The 22,686-nt window shown below is 41.6% G+C and overlaps 1 protein-coding gene across 1 annotated transcript; it reads right to left on the reverse strand.

Moving 5' to 3' along the window:
• Positions 1–1,669: 1,669 nt before the first annotated feature.
• LOC115390600 (ATP-sensitive inward rectifier potassium channel 12-like) lies at positions 1,670–9,912 on the reverse strand. Its single transcript, XM_030094515.1, has 3 exons — positions 9,854–9,912; positions 4,576–4,754; positions 1,670–3,414 (listed from the first exon to the last, which is right to left on the reverse strand). Exons 2-3 carry the CDS (start codon positions 4,665–4,667, stop codon positions 1,752–1,754), a joined length of 1,755 nt encoding a protein of 584 aa, XP_029950375.1. The 5' UTR covers positions 4,668–4,754; positions 9,854–9,912; the 3' UTR covers positions 1,670–1,751.
• Positions 9,913–22,686: the final 12,774 nt, after the last annotated feature.

The following is a 22,686-nucleotide window of genomic DNA, read 5'->3' on the forward strand; positions in this document are numbered from 1 at the left end:
CACCCTCAGGAAAAATGGTGCAACAGCACATTTAACTAATACTGACTCAAGAGTCATTACAATATACTGAACAGTTCAGTAAAGTTGGCAGCATATTGACAGATACGGACTTTCAGTCTCAATAACTCTTTAACAAAATGTCAGTAACATACAAAGGGCGCTGCATCCCATCGTTGTGAGGTGGACGATATGCTATAAGCTCATTTTTATTAAAAATATCTGCCTATCAAGCAGCAGAAACAATATTGATTTCAATCAGCACCCGGTAGTGCTGCGGGCTTCAGGGACCGTCTACAATTTACAAGACGCTGCAACAGTGAAGACAAATACCTTATCCAATAAATTTGATAGGAGACAAATGAATGTTGTAGCGATTATGGTGACACTGTAGTAAATCCCAGTGGTGGTATTATGTTTTTTTTGTTGTTGTTGTTGTTTTAGTTGTTGGGTTTTTGTTGTTGTTTTTTTTTAGCTATTTGTCTTCACTGTTGCTGCGTCTTGTAAATTGTAGACGGTCCCTGAAGCCCGCAGCACTACCGGGTGCTGATTGAAATCAATATTGTTTCTGCTGCTTGATAGACAGACATTTTTAATAAAAACGAACTTGTAGCATATCGTCCACCTCACAACGATGGGATGCAGCGCCCTTTGTATGTTACTGACATTTTGTTAAAGAGTTATTGAGACTGAAAGTCCGTATCTGTCAATATGCTGCCAACTTTACTGAACTGTTCAGTATATGAATGATATAACTAATTCGTGGGAACGAATTAGTAATTCGTGCGCACGATTTAATTATTTCGAGGGAACGAATTAGTAATTCGTGCGCACGATTTATTAATTCGAGGGAACGAATTAGTAATTCGTGCGCACGATTTATTAATTCGAGGGAACGAATTAGTAATTCGTGCGCACGATTTATTAATTCGAGGGAACGAATTAGTAATTCGTGGCCACAATTAAATTTTTTTTTTTACCATGTCATGTCCGGGGCTCCGTAGCTTTCTGTTGTTTATTGGATGTTTTATTTATACAAAACATAACACAATTGTGCTTGGTATCCACTGATAAATGTAAGAGTAAAGTGCTTGGTACTTCATCTGCACAGGTTAGACGAGGTGTTTGGATTCTGCTGCATGGTTTCTGATTTGTGCTCAGTTACTTTGGATTCAAAAGAAACACACCGAGAGGAAACTAGATTACTTTTGGAATATTAAAAGTGACAGTACTCAGTCAGAAAACAAGTCATACAGAAATAATTTATTTTTTACAGAGAAAACAAGTGTGTTGAAGTTTGAAGCATTTGTGAAAAGCTTTTTTTTTTTCTTTTTAATGAAATAAATTTCAATACCTTAAGACTTATCTGTTTATGATGTAAAATCCCTTTAAACTTAAAACAAGATTATGTTATATTTACAAAACTGGAAAACAAAACTCGTATTATGCTTTAACTGAGGGACACCGTGATTTCAGACTATTACCTGTTTGCCATCAAGTACATGAGCTGTGTGTCCTGAAGATGCTGATGTTATGACTGAAAGATGAGCTGAATTTGTGTGTGTGCGTGTGTGCGTGTGTGTGTGTGTGTGCATGTGCATTTTTTAATGGCATCTTCATAAAAGATCTTTCTGTTCCCCGTGCATGTACAGTCTAATTCGTGTCCTCCATCTTTTATTTTTACACAAGTTCAATACTTTGGTTGGATGCACACAAAGAGAGAGAACAAATGGACGGGCAGCCATTACCATTGATTAGACCCCTGACTCTCTGCTGATGTACAAAGGTAGGCTGGGCTGTAGTCTATCAAGGCCGAGCTGATTCTCTGTGTCCAGAACGCACAGCATCTCCACCGTCTGCTCCTCCACAAACGTCTCCTTGAAACCCAAATGAATGTCATCTCGCATCTTTGCCTCCCGGTCGCTCCTCGCGTTGACGTTCGCCACCTCCTCCTTCGCGTCCCCCTCGTCCTCGTCGTCCCCGCAGCACAAGGCCACCTCGTTCTCGTAGCAGAAGGCGCTGGGCGAGTGGGAGCCCAGCAGGCGTCGGGCTGCTCTGGGGGCGAAGGGCGACGGCGACCGGGAGCAGCTGGAGGACGAGGACGAGGACTGCCCACCGCGGCCGCTCATATGACTCAGTTCCCTGGCGCTGCAGAGGGGCGTGGAGGGCACCTCGTAGGTCTTATGGAAGCGGGAATAGTCCACGTGGTAGCGGTCGCCCTTCTCGAACACCACGGGCTCAAAGCGGTGCCCCCAGAGGATCTCCTTGGCCAGGTATGAGCTGCGTGCCTGAGTGGTCATGGCCGTGGCCTCCACCATCCCCTCCAGGATGACCACAATCTCAAAGTCCTCCTTCTGCAGGTCGGCCCGGCTCAGGTTGTACAGCGGACTGTTCTTGTTGATCTCGTGGACCACCACCAGCGGCGACACCAGGAACAGCCGGTCCAAACCGTCATCGTAGCCGACGTCGATGTCAGTCTGCTCTAAGGGGAGGTACTCGCCCTCCACAGTCATGTGCGGCTTAATGAGCTGAGCACGGACGTGAGCCTCGACGATGTGGCTCTTCCTCATGTTCCCCAGGCGCCACATGAGGCACAGCTTGCCATCGCGCAGCGCAATGACAGCATGGTGAGAGAACAGCAAGGTCTGTGCCCGTTTCTTGGGCCGCACCATCTTGGCCATGATGGTGCCGATCATGAAGGAGTCGATGATGCAGCCCACGATGGACTGCACCACCACGGTCACCACCGCGATCGGACACTCTTCGGTGACGCACCGGAAACCGTATCCAATGGTGGTCTGGGTCTCTATGGAGAAGAGGAAAGCCCCGATGAAGCCCTGGATGTGGAGAATACACGGTCGCCATTCGTCTTTCCCCTCCTCCGTGGCGCTCCGGGGATCCCCGTCCTTCACGGGAACGCGAAGGTCAAAGTCCCCGTGCGCGAGCGCCACTCCCCAGAATATCAGGCCGAACAGCAGCCATGACAGCAGGAAGGTGGTGGTGAAGATCAGCAGCAGGTAGCGCCAGCGTATATCCACACAGGTGGTGAAAATGTCGGCCAGGTAGCGCCGCGGCTTGTCCTCCATGTTGTTAAAAACCACGTTGCATTGGCCGTTCTTCTTCACAAAGCGGCTTCGGAGGCGTCCCGTGCTCAGATCCAGGCCCAGGCGGCACGAAGGCGAAGCGCGGCAGCTGTTGTGGACGATGGGCTCGTTGGTGACCCTCAGAGATAAAGCGCCTCTGCCTTCATCAGTTCCTGGGCAGTCCCCTCCTCCTCCTCCTCCTCCTCCGCCTCCTCCGCCCTCCTCACCTCGCATGGCCCCAGACAGAGTCTGCTGAGTCAGAGGGCTGTGGCCGTTGTGGAGCCCCAGGCTGGAGATCTTCAGGGCATCGTCGTCTGTGGAAACGATGCTGTATCTGGAGGAAGCCAGAGAAAACTGTGAGAAACATCAAAAAGTAGAAAAAAAAACATATCAGCTGTGGTAAGCTAAGAAACAAGAACAGTGATTTTTTTTTTTTTTTTATCAAATAGCTAACTTATGTTAAATTAGATGGTTCTTTCACATCAACGATGGTCATTGAGTTCATTCTTAACTTGGTTTTATATCCACATGGCTTAAAAATGAGACAAGTCTGCTTGTATTTTATTTTTCAACATCTTCTCACTGAGGCATCTAAAGTCATAAAAGAGATTTTTTTTTGTTCTGATGAGGAATCATGGTGACACTAAACTATGGGAATTACCTGCAGCTTTCTGTAATTGCATTGCATTGCAGTTGCATGCATATAAGAAGAAGAAATGGAGGTGCATCCTTTTAAACACAAAACCACAGATATCATTCAGAAAAATAATTACAACATAGTTTTGGAACATGAACTTGTGATACGACAGCCTGCTTCATTGTGAAATTAAGTTTTTTTTCCCCAAGAACCGCTCAGACAAGTAGTACTAACTGGGGTGATTGCAGCTGAAGGTACTAGAAAGTAACCTCTTCCTGAAATCCAATAATGGGCAAGTAAAAATTCGTAATGGTTGTCGTAACTCGCAGCAGTGAATGGGCCACAGAACTAATGTCTGCAACACCATTACAAGCAGAGGGCTGTAGCCCCTCCTGCTAACTGCAGCATACGAACACAGCGCTTTATTAATATATACCTTTCCTGCAACCCTACGATTGGTTGCAAATAAGATGGCTAGTTTTCATCTGGCAAAACTGAGCTACATTAAAAACAAAACACTCATGTTCTGTAGGGAAAGAAAAATAGTTTTTCAAAAAAATGGTTCTCAACCTAATTTCAGTCAACTCAGTTTCCTACAGCTGCATACTAATATCCTGCAGCTCTTGCTCAGAGAAGAAAAGTTTCATTCGAAGACATATTTGATGATTCAGCCAGTAATATTTTTTTTCTGGGAACTCAAACATTGTTTCAACTTGGAAATATTCTGGCAAATACTTACTGATCCTATATTGTGCTCTTGTTTGACTTAGTAGTGAAACACAAATGAACATTTTTGACGTCAGAGTAGAAAGTAGCAGCTGAAGCCACTGACATGATTCGGCCTGTCCTTGCTCTTACCTGTTGACTCGCACCGCTCCCATGGCACCAGTGATCATCAGGCTGTGTCTGCGGGGGCAGTAATGTAGGTTGGGGCGGGCAGTTCCAACCATTAACGTACTGTTGCTGGACAGGATGGCAGTAGGAGCTCAGGTCTGTCTTAAGTTTGTCGTCAGCGCTGATATCTCATGATACATTTTCTGTGGATGAGGCAAAGAAGACCTTTTGGTTCTGTGTGGAAATGCCAAAAAACACATAGTGTCATGGGGAACATGCTGTCTACATCCTAGATATTCACACCAGCGATATTACTGCTTTTTTTTAAAAAAAAAAACCTAATTCTGACGTCAGGAAGCAGTGTTTACCATCTTCACAGTATTTTATTAAGAGGGAAACAGGAACATCTGGAAAAAATATCAAAATATATCTCTGTTATATTTTTTATACAGCTCTGGTGCTCAAATGAACAAAATACAAAATAAATTGCTATGGAGCGTGACATTTTAAATATGCCACTTTGATGTGTGGTTCTCTCTCTGCTTTCCAATGACCTGAAGCATAAATAGAAAAGGCACCTTCAAATGATAAAGTATGATTATTTGATTGAATCTAAAGTCCTTTGCTTGGGGAATCCCAGAGTTCTCCAATGGTTAGTATTTGATTTATTGTAACAACAGCCAGTATTTCATAAAAAAAAATGACATAAATAAGCCTCAGGTGGAACAATGATATGAGGTCAGATTTCCACTGTGGCCCATGAGAGTCGGGAGAACATTATTTTTTGAAAACCATCAAATGATTACGGATATATTTCTCTCTGTATGAAAGCATTAAAACCAACCACGGGCCAAATAACCTTCCATAGAGAGGTGCACAGGCTAAAAAAAAAAATCACAGTCAAAAATCTCTCAGTGAAAAGTTTGGCCTTGCCCTAATGCACGGAGCAGACCAGACAGTTTTTTTGTAATGAAAGCCTATTGATCAGGTCCGTGCTAGTGATTAGCCTTAGGGACCTTCAGGCCAACCAGGAGTGGAAAACCAGACAGGCAGTGGAAGGGACAAAGGTTTAAAAAAGAGATGAATCAGTGGTAATCTACTGGTAGAGGAACAATTGATCTGCTGTTTGGCCTGATGACAAGGTTGGAGGGTGATTTCGCTCTGCTTATTATGTCAGCACGCTGGGAACCAGGAGGACCAAAAAGCAGCAGGTTGCATAACCGATAGGAAGGCCAATCGCACGCAATACAAGAGGGCATTCGTGGTTTATGTTTTATTGTACGTGAAATAACTCCAGCTGACGTGAATCAGCTGACAGCCCCTGTGCTAATGACAGGTAGTAATGGATTGTCTTGGGAAAATTTCTAACAACTGCAGTTTAAAAGGCTTCATTCGATAACACTGCCGCGTCAATAATAAACACAGACACTGGTGCACACATTTTTGCTCATGAACACGCATGCACACACACACACACACACACACACACACACACACACACACACACACACACACACACACGCACACGTACAGATTTTGATGGGATTTGTTGTCATGTAATGTCGGCCTGGTGCCTCCCTTGTGTGTGTTGCTTCCAGACTCGTGTTACACCAAGGACAGATGTTAAGGACTGGCTGCTGAGTGGCCAGATGAGGGATGATCTTCGAGTGGATAATCCCGAAAGGGCAGATGATTACGTCAGCTGGATAACCCCCACAGTTGGGAGAACGTCTTCCTCCATGACATCACGGCCTTTTCTTATTGAGACATGCCAGTCAACACGCCAGGTCAGCCGGGTCTGTCTTGAGTCAGTGCCAGCAGTGTGGGATCAGACCAACGCAGGGCAGCTCACATGCTGCCCGACTTCACCGGGATTCACAATGGAAACCGATAAATATATAGTAATTTTTCTTATGCGCTATTTGTCAAATGTTGCTTTTCAATAAAACATAATCTTATTTTGACTTTTGTCAAAGTGGGCACTCTTTTCTGTGTTGCACTTGAACGAGATCTGCTGGCACATCTATGATCAGTCAAAGACAGTTTTTTTCAACACTGGTTTACGAAAAATTTTGCTATACTGATTAAAAAAATATAGATTTACCTTTACCTCAGGTAAGATTTGCATTTACCTAAACATTACGATTTACTGTTGTTCCCAAAAATTCATTGATGGATTTTCAGAGTTTGCATCTAGAGTAAATGACTTGATGATATTAGGATTCTTAAGTGAAAGGGTAAGTATGCTTTAATTTACCACTTTATTCACACAAAAGATGAACACAATAACTGCAAAGTCAAAAACCTGAATTACAAATATTTGCATGGAAGAAGAAAAAAGCCCAGGGAGTTTTTAACCTTTCCTCCCCATGACCACCATGAAAACTATACTTGATGTTTTGTTATTATTATGTTTACATATATAAACAGGGAGTTTTAATTAATTAGTTTGCTGCAATCATCACATTGGCATCTGACGCTGATCAATCAAGTGTTTTATTTAGACAATTCAAATATTTTCTACTCAAAGATCCAAGTGAACACGTTGAAGGTAAACCTGGATTTTCAAGTTGTTTAAAGGTTTTGTTTATCAAAGTGTTTTGTGTAAATCTGTCAACAAGACCTGGCTAAACATGTTACAACCCTTTAAACTCCACATTCCCAATACAGATGCAGACTGTTGTGAACATGCACCTGTCTGATGTTTTTTTTTTACCTCAGCTGACAGAAGTCCTGTGAGGGAGTTGCTGTAATTAATCTTGGTCATAGTTACTGTATTTGCTGTCTCCATAGGAACGTCTCTCCTCTCCCACCGTCTCTCTCTATGGGGATGATTTGCTGCGTGTGCTTGAAGGTGTATCATCTGAGGCAATCGCAGAAAAACTGACTGACATGACAAGGGAGCCGTGCACACTGCAGCCAACCCAAAAACAACCCGAACGGCAGTAATTACAATGTTCGGCAAGACATGTTATTATTTTTACAGCGATCATGACAGGGGACGCCCGGCTCTGGCAGAGCTCTTATTGAGCTACGTCACAGGAACCCAACTGGCATATTTTACATCATAATCCCATGCAAAGGGAAGTAAGATAGGAGGAAGCCCTCACCGAATACCAGATTACTATTTCTGTTAATCTTCCCATGCAAACAACAATGTTAAAGGTGGACGACAATCGCCTAAGCCCTTTTGTGTAATCTGAGATCTGATGACATGAGAGCAGGATGGTGGGCAAAAAAAGAAAGGCGGACAGGAAGAAGGAAAAAAAAGACAGAAAGAGACAAAGATTCAAAAATACCTACATACATATATACATACATCCAAGATGAAGAGAGACAGATAAATGTGTGGGGATTTACAGCTGCGAGGGTCTTTCATGATGGACAGAGTGTGAAAAAATATACAGATTATAATGAAGAGATTATGATGTCAGAGGATGTTACTACAACATGTAATGTCATTTATAGAAGACAGGATTTACACATTCCGCAACCATGAAAAGTGCACAGTACAGAGTACAGTGCAAACGTTTGCTTTAGAATCCAGAGAAATGCATAAAAGAGTTATATTTGTTCTGAATTTAGGGTGACTGGGTTTGAATTTCCCAATCTTTTTCTGCATTTCTCTATAAAATATTTTCTCCTTGAAGGAAAGTCTGGATGTCCCTGTGGACATCACTCGCTCCAAGCTGCGTCCTAGTCCTACAGAAAAGCAAAAATAGGGGGCTTGGGCGCTCAGCGGGACTGTAGTTATTTTAACTTGGAGAACTTCAGTCCTCCCACACACAGAATACTGGAAGTAATGTTGGATAAATTAACAGCAACAGATGAACAATGGACAGTAGTCTGTTTGTGCTCTCTTAACTAAGCACAAAAAAATGATTATATAATCCTGACAAACATCCTGGGCTGTTTTGATTTTTCGGAACTGAAGCCAGGAGCTGATTTATTTATTTATTTATTCATTTATTTGTTCTTTTGTTTCCTAAAAATTCAATGTTTTAATAATGAAGTTTTTTTTTTTCAGTAAATTGATAAATCAGGCTGGCCAACTAAGACCTCAGTGTATGCACTATAGCAGTGCAATAAACACAATTTTTTTGCATTTCTGTAAATGTGCAGAAAAAAGATATCTGGAAAAAGAAAATCAAGATGCACATGCTTTGTGCTGTGTATTTCACATATATCATCATCCTTTCACTAAATTGTTGCATTTGAATTTTGTTACAATTTAAAAAGAAAAACTTGTTTTTAACACTTAATTTCCCATTTCTTTCCCTAAAATAGATGACAGTTACCTCGAAACAGGAGAGTTTGTGTTGGAATAAGGACAGACATTTGAATTCAATAATTCCCCATATATCATCCAACGCAAAGCTGAAAGAATATGTGACAGTTACATATAAAGCTTGCAAGATTATTGAGCGCATTAGCATATAACTTACATGTTGATGTAGCTATATGCTATATAGTGTGTGCTTTAATGCACTGTTTTGCATGAGCAACATTAGGGTGGCTGAATTAATTGCTACCATGTTTTACTTGAGGTTAGAACGTTTTTCATCCTCTAATTCTGAAAAAAAGATGTAGAAAAAAAAATAAAGGAATCCAACTTTTTAGGCTGCATCAAGTCAGAGGGAGATGTTGGGACACCAGCCTGATCTTGGCCCCTCTGTGTGAACTGTGTTTCCATCAGCTTCCTCTGCAGTCCTGCATGAGGAAGACCTGAACGCAGATCAATGCTCCACACTGTGCCGCCACAAGTTATGACGGGGCAGTTTGTAAACGAAGCAGCGGCGGTGACGTGTGTCGGTTTGATTGAGGCCACGGGAGCTGTCCAGTGCTGAAAATCAATCCACAGCCTGCAGGGAGAATCGACAGCTGGGAGGAGGAAGAGGAGGAGGAGGAGGAGGAGGAGGAGGAGGAGGAAGAGGAGGTATGCTACCCTAACCTTGAAAATGATTTTGGCCTTTAAAATCTCTTCCTCTCTCTGTTTACACTGAGTACATTTATTCCGGCTGACTTCGTGAGCATCACCGGCGTTTTGTTGGGGCATCGACTGTGATTTCTGAGTAGTTAGGTAATTACTGACACTGTTGAACAGGGACAGGAGGCTGCAGCAGGTCTCTTACAGCACAATTTTTAAGTTCCGATATAAGGTAAGACTGAGGTCAAAACTTTTTGGAGTTATCAACCATAAAAACGCATCGACAACAAATAACTTCTTGCGGAAATAACCTCCGCGGCAAACCACACATCCACCAGAAAAAAAAAGTTGAAACAAGAAGCTTTCATCACTCACCTGTGGGCGACGGCAGGCTGATTCACTTGAAGATTAACAAAGGTTTCATCCTTATAATACTACTAATAATATTTCTTTTGTTTTAAAGAAGAGATGTTGATAGGTTTAGGGTAGTTGCAGTCCTCTCTCTTCTTTTCCTCCGTGTTTCTTTAGCGGTCAAACATTATTTACGCGAGTCTGCTCCCGGGCTTCTCTCTCACAAACTTGTTTTTGCCTCCAGTCTGAGCTCCGTCTCGTCGCTCCATGGTGGCTGAACGAGTCGCTCCTGCTGGTTGTTCATCTGCCCCGATCCCTGCTGTCCGCGTGCGCGCCCGCGTGCGCGAGAGTGTGCGTGCACGTGGGAGAGAGAGAGAGAGAGAGAGAGAGAGAGAGAGAGAGAGAGAGAGAGAGAGAGAGAGAGCTTTGATTGTGTTCCTATTTATATATATGCTATTGTTTTTTCCCTGAGCAAAGAGATGTGGATCTGAATAATTCAGTGTCGCCCACTCCAAATACTCCAACGATAAAAGTAAAGACTTTTGTAGTTATATTAAACACTCCTGCACATACTGAAAATTGCAGTGATCTGTTATAGCTGTCAGTGGCAACACTGAAAGTCTGATTGCTGAGTATAGCCTATGTAGATGCACCAGTTAAAAAAGTACCTGATCTTTTCTACTAATGTCAAAAAACAAAAGAAAAAAAACAAAAAAAACTGAACCATAAATTTATTTTAATTCCACTGCAGACACAAGTTACCACTGTGGGCATTTGAGCAATGACTCCAAACCCCCACTAGCTCCACTGGGTCCAAATGTAAATATGAATGTCTAGTGATAAATCAAGACCTACAGAGGCCCAGAAGGGCCAACGCTACAACACAACATCAAAGTGCCACAACACAATAGGAAAAGTTACAAGACAACAGCAAAAACCACATCAAAACAACAAAAAGCCACAACAGAGGCATACAGCTGTTGGAAGAGCAGATTTTGCTTCCAAGGGAAAGAATCTTTTCTTTCATTTCGATTACAGACGTTGAACGAAGCAAAAATAAAACACTACTGCTCAATGACTGTGCCTCAGTGGCGTTATGTGTTTTAAGTTATGTTGGTTCTCTGACATCCATCATTTGGTTCCATATTGATTCATTCAGATATTAGTGTACACTGGAAACAGAGCCTGTTCTTCTGACTTCTGCACCTAACCTGAGACGAGACCGAGTCAACAACTTCAAGAGGCAGAGACAATTACTGACAGAACTAGCTTCGCTAAGACCGCTTTCCAGAGCAACTCGATTAAAATACAGAAGGGAGATCAATAAAACAAGCTTTCTTTGAGTACAGCTGTTATCCACGTGCCTTAAAACACCTGATTTGTTTAATTTCATTATTATTCAAGTTGCATTTACAAAAGCAAAGATACTTCTGCTTGTCGTCAGAAAAATAGTGCCTGAGAAAGACCATCAAACACACTAACAACAGTGACACACTCCTTCACTCAATGAGCGTGTGTCCAGAGAGGGATTAAATCAGAGTACCTGAGAAACTCTTTGCATGCACACCGAAACGCCACAACACTCCCAAACCTGCCAAGAAAGCTGAACACTGCACCACCAAGAGGAATCCATTCAGTGGAAGACTTAAAAAGACAGTGGTTCATTTGAATGCCTGGGTCAAGTTGTGGATTAAACAGAATATATACAATGAAAATAAGTTTTGAAAAAAGTGCCTGCAAAAAGGTGTAAAAAGTAAAATGAAACCTAAGAAAAAAACATGAATCCTTTGTTTAGTTATGCATTTCTTTTCAGCAGTGTTGTGTATTTATTAGTGTTGCTGTACTGCTGTGGCAGAGTGAATTACATAACTATTAATTAGTGCTGTAGGCAAGCACAATAAGCCCAGGCTTTAGCCCACATATTAATTTGGTCAGAGAAACTAATAACTAACTTTTTTCTCCGAAAATATGGCAATAACAATGAAAATCTAAATTGCTGATATATTGTTAAAGCACATTGATAATGTGTATAATTATATGATGTAATCTAAAATAGATTTAAAATTTCTTAAGGTCTGTGAAAAGTAATAATGCTTCATTAAAGTCATAAAAAACAGTCATGAAACAAGTAATCTCGATAAACACCACAAAGAAAATGATCATTGTGTAAGCCCGGTGAGTTTTCAGAGAAAATGTTTTGCTTTGTCACTTCTGCTTCCTATTTCTTTTTAAGTCGTTTAAAATGACAAAACTCTGTGTAGTTTGTACGTTGCAACGTTGAACGTTCTCCCTGTCCATGCGTGGGTTTTGTCTGGGGGGCCCGGTTCCCTCCCGCAGTCCAAAAAGTGGAATTCGAGGTTAATTAGTGCCTCTGAATTGACTGTGGGTGTGAATGTGAGTGTCTGTTTCTGTGTTTGCTCTGCAGTGAGAGGGACTGCCCACAGCCGGCCGGGATCGTCTCCAGCGCCTCATGAATCGGATCAAGTGGTTTTAAAGATGGATGGATGATCTTTTGCCTTAGTAAACTACTTCTTTTTTTTTCTCTCTCAATTCTGAATGGCAAGTTGGATCAATTAGCTTTGATTATATTTTGACATTTTACAGATTAAACTAATTAGCAGTTTATCAGATAATGAATGTTTGACGTAAAAAAAAAAACCCAATCATTTGCAGCAGTGTCATGTGACGAGCTTTGACAGGCTTTATGACAAGAGGGATTTTCCTTTGGCGGTCTCACTGATCAGTGTCTGTTTGGGACACTGAATCAATCTGGAGTGCTACCTGTGTGCCAAAATGATTCCCTCCTACTCTCGTTTCATTTCACCATTCATTCCTGTCAGAAATAGACAAAAATACAAGCTGATGTTCCTGCCAAAACATTCTGGTTGCGATGGGCAGATTGAACAACTTCCACCAGTCTAAATAAATCTAAAAGCAACAATGATAAATATGAGAAAAAATCTTGCTTGATTACAGCAGTGTCAACCATTTCCTCTCAGACATGTGAGTCCAGGTTTGAGGTTTCATATTTCAGACCTCTTTCAACTATTATTGCCAATTAGAGACACAACTCTTTAGTTTCCATGGAAACCTTATTTCACCCGTCTTTCTGGTCTTTCTCTCTCACATAAATATACACTCCCCCTCTCTTTCTCTCTGCGCAGTTTATTTTTAAAGCTCCTTTCTTTCTAGTTTCATGAGACAACAGGTGGGTGTTGCATTGCGTAGGCGTGCTGTTGGGGTGCAGTCATGCTGGACGGAGTTGTGTGGGCTGAGGTCAGAGGTCGGGAGATTAACTAAGTGGGTGCTCAAGAGGGAATAAGCAGGCTGAGAATAACTCACCGCCCAAGGAACACATTGTACTTCATGTCGTAAGTTTGAATGAAATAAAAGTTGTTGATGTGTTTGCCATTAACAGCAGCACTTTGATGATTCATCTTTACAATCGCTTCTACAATCAAATACAGGGTGACACTTACACTTGGGAAACGAATGTGGGTTGTGCACAAAGAAGTGAGAATTAATGAATATGACTGAGCAGAAGGTTAAAAACAACCTGTGCTACAACAGGTTCCTTCTGCAGGCACAGTAGAAATGTCAGCCACGGTGTCTATTAGAAAACCCTCTAATTAGAGAGTGTTAAGTCATGCAGCGGGACATGAAGCTGAGTTAGGTGAAGGAAAGACCGTCGTTCCTGCCAACACGGCCATCTGTGTGTAGAAATAGCTCCGATCTAGGTGGCAGTGAGATATTAAAGCATTTCGCTGGCATACATTTTGTTGAAGGCGCTTCTGTGTTTCATGATGAGACTGCCACACTCCACCCTGCAAACACACACACACACACACACACACACACACAAACACACACGCACACGCGCATTGTGTTTTCCTGCCTTTTAGCAACATTGCATTGACTTACATTAATGTTGCACAGACCTACTGTGACCCTGACCCTCAGCCTATAGCCTGACCCTTCAACATGTCTCCATCACATATGTAATAATGTTGATGTGATGAAACATCTCAGGCCAATTCAAAGTATTTACTACAATAAAACCCATTTATGTAAAAGAAAAACAAATGACAGCCACTGATAGATAGGAGAGCTATATAGCAGCAGATGTGTGATTTTGTCACATCCTGTTTTTGTTTGATTTTAGCTAACGTACTGTACATAGTATGTCCAATTCATGGTGATTGCATGTTGTGTCATTGTATATGCATACTCTTATGTTTGAAGCTTCTTTCTTGACAGTATTGTGCAGCATCAATGGCAGGATACACCATAGACAGACACTCACTTACAGGCAATTTATTGATGGTGATCAACTTTGAATGCATGTTTTTTTTTGGGAGAAAACTGAAGTATGTGGACAAAAACCCATGAACAGACAAGGAGAACATGCAAACTCAGCGCTGAAATGCCGCAATCCCATCTCACTGGGGACCTTCCTGTTGGAAGTCAAGAGTGCTAACTACTACTGCGACCCCAGATTTGGGTCCCCATGGCAGAAATAAACACACACACACACACACACACACACACACACACACACACACACACACATCAGCACACATAACTCTCCCTTGGTCCTTTTTTAAATGTGATAAGCAGGCTGATGGGAGCTATTTTCTGTCGTGTGGTCCGTCTCCGCGGCCCTGCCTGATGACTCCCCCACGAATGCCATGAGAGCCAATTTACTGGGAAGCAGGCGGCTGCCTCATTTCTCACTCTGAGCACTGATCCAGGTCAACGTGTTTTTAGAAAACCAGGCCGGAGGGGAAGGGAGGAGGGTGAAATCAGCGCCAAACATCAATCTCCGCAGTTGAATAATTTCACTAACATGTGAAACAAAAGAAGCACTCAGTTCTGTCTTTGTGGATGCTCTCATTCAGTGCATGTTTTTTCATCCATCAATGAGATTAACAAAGAGATAGGAGCAGAGCATGTTTTTTTTTCTTTTTTTTTTTGCAGGATTTTGTGTTTTCTCTCCTATAAATAAGTGCTGCATTCATCATTTTAATTTTAGTGGTGGCTAAAGTGTCTGATTTCTAAATTACACAGCATCCACTACAAAATGCTGGAAAAACAATCCATTCATGCAATGAAAGTCAAACCATCCGAAAACTTTTGTGTCTCAGATGTTAATATCCCTGTTGGAAATGTGATATTTGTGACGATTGGTGAATACAGACTGACCCACACCTTCCAACCTATTCTTCCAGACAGTGACGAGGGTGGGAACATGCGTGGCAGTTCTCAAAAATCATTGCGGGCAGCTTGAATCTCCTGTTTTTCATGTTAATTAGACACTAAATGAGTCATTTAACACAATGATGACTGTCTAACTGTTACCACAAAGTTTGCTTTGGTGATCTGTTCAGCTGAAGGTTTCTTGCACGGTATATGGATTCATAAACGTAACAGTCCAAGTTACTCTTTTTTTGAAACTCTTAGGATGAGTCATTCATGCTTTCACATTTTTGTTTGACTGTTCTCCCTCCTGCCTCTCCATGTTGGGAATTACCCAAGAGGATCATCTTCCAATACCCTCAGCTTCCTGTAAAATCTCCTCCCTCATTCAGCGCATCTTTGAAGCTCCTCATTGGCAGTTTTCTTCTCCTCTTGGCTGACGGCTCCATCCTTTTCTTATCCTTTTCCCTACATGGGCACCATCTCTCATGAATGAACTGTATCAACCTCATTTTCCCACCAGACTGTCTGACATGAGCTGCCCCTCTATTATACTTATTCCTAATCCTGTCCATGGAGAACCTCCACATCCTGTAAACCTGTAGACCTCCATCTTCACCTGAGCTCCAACCCTTCTTTCAAAGATCTCTCCATCATCAGAGACTTAAAAAAAGCCCTTTCTTTGACTACAGGGTTTTATTAATACGATAAAGTATGTTTTCTTCAGCTTTGTCTCTTTTGATCAATTTAAAAACTGCCTGAATTGACTTAACATTCAGAGAGTATTGGTCAAATAAGTTCAAACTCAGAGCCACACACCAGCGTTGTTGAAGATGAAACCCTCAAGAAATTTAACAAAATTAAAACAAACAATAACATCTTCAAAGTTTAAGGGAGGAAGGGAGCATAATCCAAATGATCATTGAAAAAGGAAGAACAAAACTCAGGAACACAGAGACAGAGATACACAGACGGACCGACAACCAGAGCAGACAAGACAAGCCCGTTATTCACCCGAGCCACCAGGTGACGACAATCAAACACTCAGGCACTGGTGGAAGACGTCAGGACGGGAAACAGCAGTCAGACAGGAGGCGGGGAAGCCAAGGAGCCTGAGAGTTAGACCCTGTTTATACCACAATGAAAATGAGTAAAAACTGGAAGATTTCAATGTGTTTTATTCACAGCAAAGCAACGAGGGTTTTATGAATGATATGAATGTTACGGTATAAAGTGTAGTGTTCTAGGGAATCGAGCAATATGCTGCAGCAGTGAATTAAAGTACATTAAAAACCTGCAGATGGAAAATCTGTGGTTGGTTAAAACAATGTGATACAATCTGGAGATGTATTTCAAAGAGTAGTTTTTGTCCTGTGTAATTTCAGAGTTTCTATCGGTCCGCTCTTTGAAGATGAGCACCACAGTTCGTTTAACAAAAGATAAAATATTGATTTGTCAAATGTGTGGGCTCGTTGATCTGACAGAGAAAAAGACAGTTGTTGGGTTCAAAAGGTTATTCAGAGTGGTCAAACGTCAATACTTGCCTGAGGTGAGAGGATGAGGGTTAGGAGGCTCGGTCAAGTTTGATCCCACATCCCAGAGTAATAATTAGAGATTTAATCACTCATGTGTGGTTGGAGATCAGGGATTTTGATCTTGTGTCTTCGTTCTCCACACGGCTGTGTTTTCATGTCGTTTGGCTTCCAGCAGACAAAGTGATGCAGGGGAAAATGATCGATCACACGTGATGACATTTGTAACTGTGACGTAAACCCCACAACACGGAGCACATGGCACGCGCCCTCACGTGTCTCTGCATCTTGCTGAGGTGCAGTCAAACACAAGGAATCACATGGAAATACTTCAGCTTGACAGCTGGGAAACAGTGAGGGGAATATTTTTAACATGTTTTAAATCTATAGATGATTCACAGGATAGATTGTTGAGATTTGTTTCCAATCAGTGAGAAAAAAAAATTACACCAACTACTGTGAATAACTAAGGAAATCCAAGAATGATCAAAAAGATAAAAAAAGATCATTCTTTGTGACTATCTGTGAATATGAAAAGCCATTTTCAGACCTCGGTTTCCGGGAGGGTTTCTCATGAGCAATCTTGACAAATCTATCAGAACAAAAAGAAAATGAGAAGGTCTGCTCTTAAAATACTGATGTGAATGAAATCACATCAAAATGTCACAGTGATCACAAAGCAGCTTCGATGCAGACGTTAAAATGTTTACCTTCCTGTTTGGTTTGTGAGTTTAAGTGTGAGATGAACTTTTCTTGACTGCATTTCCATGGATACTGCTCCTGCTCCCTCATTATAGCAACTGCTGCCAGAGCAGCTAAACGTAGCGACGGTCTGCATGTCACACGCAGAAGAGGACAAAAATATCTCTCCTTAATTGTCATTTCGGTTGTCAAAAGTGTTTAATTATACTCTTGCGCCCGAGGAGCGCGTTCGCTAACGCTGCACGACAAAATGTAGGTTTACAAAACCGTAATTAATCATCACAAACTTCTAAAAGCAGACGCGAGCGCACACTGGTGCAAATGCAAAGTGGGCCTCGGCGCTGGACGCTCACCAATCATTTTAGATTAAAACAGGACTAAAGCCCACTTATAAATACACTGATATCTCTGTGGATGTTTGATGAGCAGAGTGGGATCTGCAAGCAGATGGTGCACGGCCATTTTTGTTGTGGGTGAGAGTGTGAGTGCACAGCAGGTAGCAGAGGGAGAGAGAGAGAGAGAGAGAGAGAGGGAGAGAGAGAGAGTTCATATGAGCATTGAACAGTCCTGGTCTTCCTTCAGTTTCGACACAGTATATACACACACACACACACACACACACACACACACACACACACACACACACACACACACACACACACACACCTCTGCCTTTGTGAAATCAACAGACACCCTCTTGTGGTTTGTCAAAACACCGAGCTGAGAAACAGTCCCTGAGCTTCTTGCCCTCGGGGGGTTAACTAATGACCCCACCAGCTCTCAGAAAACACCTCCTGAAGGTTTGCTGCAGATATTGAGATGTTGAGTTTTAAGCTGATGTTGACTGTCTCTCGTCTCCCTCTTTTATTAAAACTCAAACCGAACATCCATCCGCTATACTCACTTATCTATTGTTTCCAAGTAAGTTTGAAAAGTTTAATTCTTTTCCACGTTAAGCATCTTTGGAAATGGTGTCAGTTTGTATAAGAGATCAAAATAACAGCTTTCACTGCTGCTAATGAGGTTGAAATAACTGCCAACAGCTCGCTGCCGGTTCAAAGACTTAAAATATCCAATCATAATACTCTGAAGAGTTTCGCCAAATAAAAGTGTACGTGATGCTGAATTACTGAAGTGCTACCATAGCAACATTCAGATTTCAATATGCATATATTCTTCCAGATCACTCAATACTTTACTTGCTGGTGGTGAAATAGTGTAATTCGGGTCTGAGCAGCAAGGGTGTCTGAATACGTAAGAACAATATTGGAAGTGATCAAAAAAAAAAAAAAATTCTCTCTGTGCGCTTTTGAGGCCTTAAACATACACAAAAAGTTATCTTACTTGGTTCACACACCAAACCCAGTGAGAAATGTGAATTTTTTGGGGAAATGCACATGTGACTGACAACAAGCCTCAATAGCGCCACCTGAAAAATGTATAACATTAAGCATCCACATCCCATTTTACCTACAGCGGTTATAGGTAACATCCCAAGATACACAAAACATGCAGGGTACGTGGAACAAAAAGTCAATAAAAGCCAGTTACTTTGAAAAATATGGTGGATTTTTAGCTAAATTATTCATACATTTTAAAGTACAAACTCATCCTGGGGGTTGATGCCAAATTACCTCAAGTTTGGTCGGTTCACAGAACAGGCATTGGTGAGAAAAAGCTGATAAAATCTCCTATAAAAGGAAGCGAAAAGCCTGAACATGATCCGATTGGCCTGAAACATCAAGCCAGGGCTTCTCAGTCCTGTTCCTCGAGGTTTGGGATCCTAAAAGTTTTAGGTCGAGTTGCCGCACAAATAACTGCAGTAAGAGCTCCTTACTGGGCTTTTTAACAAGCACGATGAAGACTTCAGCAGTGAAGGAGGGAGAGAGCGAAAACACGCAGGACACTGGAGCTCGAGGATGATCAGATCTGCCACAAACTTCACACGGTGGAGCAGAGAACCATACACACCTCATCCCGTCATGTGATTATGGAAAAAAAATGCAACAGAGAGTTTGTCCACCTTGAAAAGACGGCATGTCCTTCATTGTCTTTTTTGGAAAGAGGAAGTGCTGTGTAAATGATCCCATTGTTTTCCAATCAGGTTCAGACTTTACTTGTTGCATCAGAGTTCAGGCCTACTTACAGCCATTTGATGATAATGACCATCAACAGTAGCGCCACCTGCTGGAAACAGGAAGTGGGTTGTAAACGCTCTAATGTGACTCAAATTTTACACATAACTTGAAAGTCCAGCAAATTCATGAGACAAATTTGTAGTATTGCCTGAAATAACTTGGTACTTCATACTGGAATTCCATGATGTGATGAAAAAGAATTTATTGCTATTGCAACAACACATCATCAGAAGAGTGAAACTAACCTGTCTCGCAACAGTCCAATAAACCCATGGACAGAAAATACACCAAACAGTCTCAGTTTTCAGAAGAAGAATAAATATGAATAATACTCCTAATCAGTTTGGAGCAGTTCTGCTGACAACATTACACAAGAACACTGGAGCCATTCTTATTCTTGAAGATTATCAAATTCAGCAAACCCAATTAGATTTAAAAATAGTTTTTGTAAGCTGTAGGCTGTTGATGAGCTATCTTCTCATGTTTCCAGTGATAAGCAGCTTGTTGCACTATCTATCTATCTATCTATCTATCTATCTATCTATCTATCTATCTATCTATCCATCTATCTAGAGTTGATTTTATACTAAAACCAGAGAGGTAGCATTTAGATTCTATTCTTGATCCATATTAACGTGTGGAACTACTGACAGCTAAGCTGAAGCTGCTGAGCCCCTGTCTTGCACGTCTCTGCTCTGTTCTTTTATGTTTCGCAGGAACCATCTGTGCGTCGTCCTCCCACTGTCCATAAGACATCTGTTGAGGGGCATCAGTGCCGTGTTTCACTTTCTAAAGAGGATGATATTTGATAGGACACACTCCCCATGTTGTTCCCATGTGGAAACCAATGACAAGTTGTTTCCTGATTAAAAAAAAAAAAAAAAAAAAACAGACCCCAGACTCTTTCAGACTCTTTCACCTGCTGGACACACCAGACTCATCTCCACTGTGGAGTCAAGAGCTTTCAATGGAAGTTCTCAGCACGGTTTCACAGTGAAACACACATTTTGGAAATGAAGAACTTGGATCCTGTGGCGAAGGTACACTGCTTTGCATTTATTAACTATTTTCAGTGTGTTTAGGTAATGTTTATATTGTGGACCTGTGAATGTACACCAGCAAGAGCGGTGTGTATCTGTTCAACAGAATATTTGAGAAAGTTTTCTTGTAAAAAAAAAGACATTACCTTGTGGATGACATAGTGTCATGACTTGTTAAACAGAAAGTATTCATTCTTTGAAGTGCTATTTTTCCTCAAATGCACAATTTAAACACTTAAATCTCTCACATCAACTTTCCATATCTTATATCCTGCCTAGCTGTAATTAATAAGGACTCAAGTGTTTTCTAATGATGGTTATTATTAATGTGACGTTAATGAACTGTGTTTAAATTCCAAGAGCCTCCTGGGAAATAACAGCCACTCCGGCACTCTTGACACTAATCAATCTGGGGCTATTTTAGGTTCCTGACAGCATCAGTTCAAACCACAGCTGACGAGGTGGATTCAGCACCATCAGCATGGCGCCCCCCTTTGAGGACCACTACTGCCGCAAGTTCCAGCCCAACACCTTCGACCCCACCCGCTGCGGCTCCTGTCTGCGCCCCGATCACATGCACCTCAGCAGCAGCGCTGCAGCTGCAGAACAACCAGAAGGCCTTCAGGACTGGGTGTGTGCCGTTATGAGAAACCTCTTCCAGTGTTACACATAATTCTGGGGATATATTCCATGACAGTTTGTGTCCACAGACACTGTTTGGATTCTAATGGTAAAGATGATTTCACAGTTAAGTCCACTTTTGGAACACGTCAGTTCAACAGCGTGTGTCAGCTTGTGAAGATTTTTTAATTGTTCATTTTGTAATATCTTCATGCTGCCTTCACTTCACTTCATTCATTTGTCCCTCGAAGGGCAGTTTGGTTTGCGGCAGAAAACAAATAGGTCACATTCAAACAGACTTAGAAATGTAGAGTCCGAGCAGCAAATTAGCTCAAATGCAAAATGAGCACAATACACAGAGCAGAACATCAGATACAACAGAAAGCTGGCCAGATTATACACTCAAAATCCTTGTCCAAAAAGCAAGGATCCTATGTACGGTTTGCAGTGCAAAACTGATGAGGATCACGTGTCTAATTTTGCAGTGAAATCTGTCTGTTCATTACATCTATAATGAAAGAATTTCGAGAAAAAAATTATTTTTGAAAAAATGCGCAAAGAGTGCGAAAATATTGCTTTGTTTATGAATGTGTCTGTTTTTACGACGTTTGAAAAGGTCAAGTAAGTCTGCTCAGCCTTTATCAGAGATGCCTCTGTTATTATGGTGAACTCGGCTGGCTCGCCACGACTTTTGTTTGTTGACTTTTTCATAAGATATTTTTGTGGTAGACTTATTGACCACCCGTCTCATGTATAAGGTTATTTTTCTATCCACAAAATTCAGATTTCTTTGCTGTAATGCATCAATATGTTTGATAGCAGTAAAAGACTGAACAGGTGTGTTGAAACTCTTCTGACAGGTCTGTACTGAAGTGATGGTTCTAGCACGATCAAATGAAATTAGTGCAGAGGTGGGAGAAGAATAATACAACAAGTTGGCATTTGATTCTTTGTCATTAATTAATGAAAGCTCTTTACAATCCCTGGGGAATGGGTGGTTATGTGATACGCCCATCTGACACATGCAAACACATCGGCTCATAGCTGGAGGATACAGTAAAATATGCCTAATATGAACGTTATACCGCTAATGGAAACTTTAAATCTTGTCTGAAAACTAAATATGGCACTTTATAGGATATAAACCTGAACAAGATATAAAGAGGATTAAATAAAACAAATACACACTTCATGTCTGAGTAGTAATGAGAGCTAGAACTGAAAGAGCAATCAAGATAAAGGTGAGAAAGACACTGAGTGGGCGGTTCTGGTAATGCAAAAGCACTAGAGCAATGAAATAATGATGAGCATGACCGGAGACTAGCTTGAGTTACGTCCTGTGCAGTTCACATGTGTTGACCTAGTCGCAACGAAAGGAGAAGGAAGGACAGAAGGAGCATAGCTGCAAAACCTTGAGAGCAGACACGTCTGAGGGACACTGAGCAGTCGCAGTAAGTGAAATATCTCATGTTTAGGCTTCAGATGTTAGTTAGACGTCTGAGCAGTAGGACTGAGCTCCTTTGACTGACTTATATTTTTAACATTTAGAGGATAAAAGACACCAGCCATTGCAGAGCTGCTGTGTCATCCTGTGTTGTAGGTGATCCTGCAGATGTATCAATACAAAT

The sequence above is a fragment of the Salarias fasciatus genome, chromosome 6 (assembly GCF_902148845.1).
Source record: "Salarias fasciatus chromosome 6, fSalaFa1.1, whole genome shotgun sequence".
In the NCBI taxonomy this organism is placed as follows: Eukaryota; Metazoa; Chordata; class Actinopteri; order Blenniiformes; family Blenniidae; genus Salarias; species Salarias fasciatus.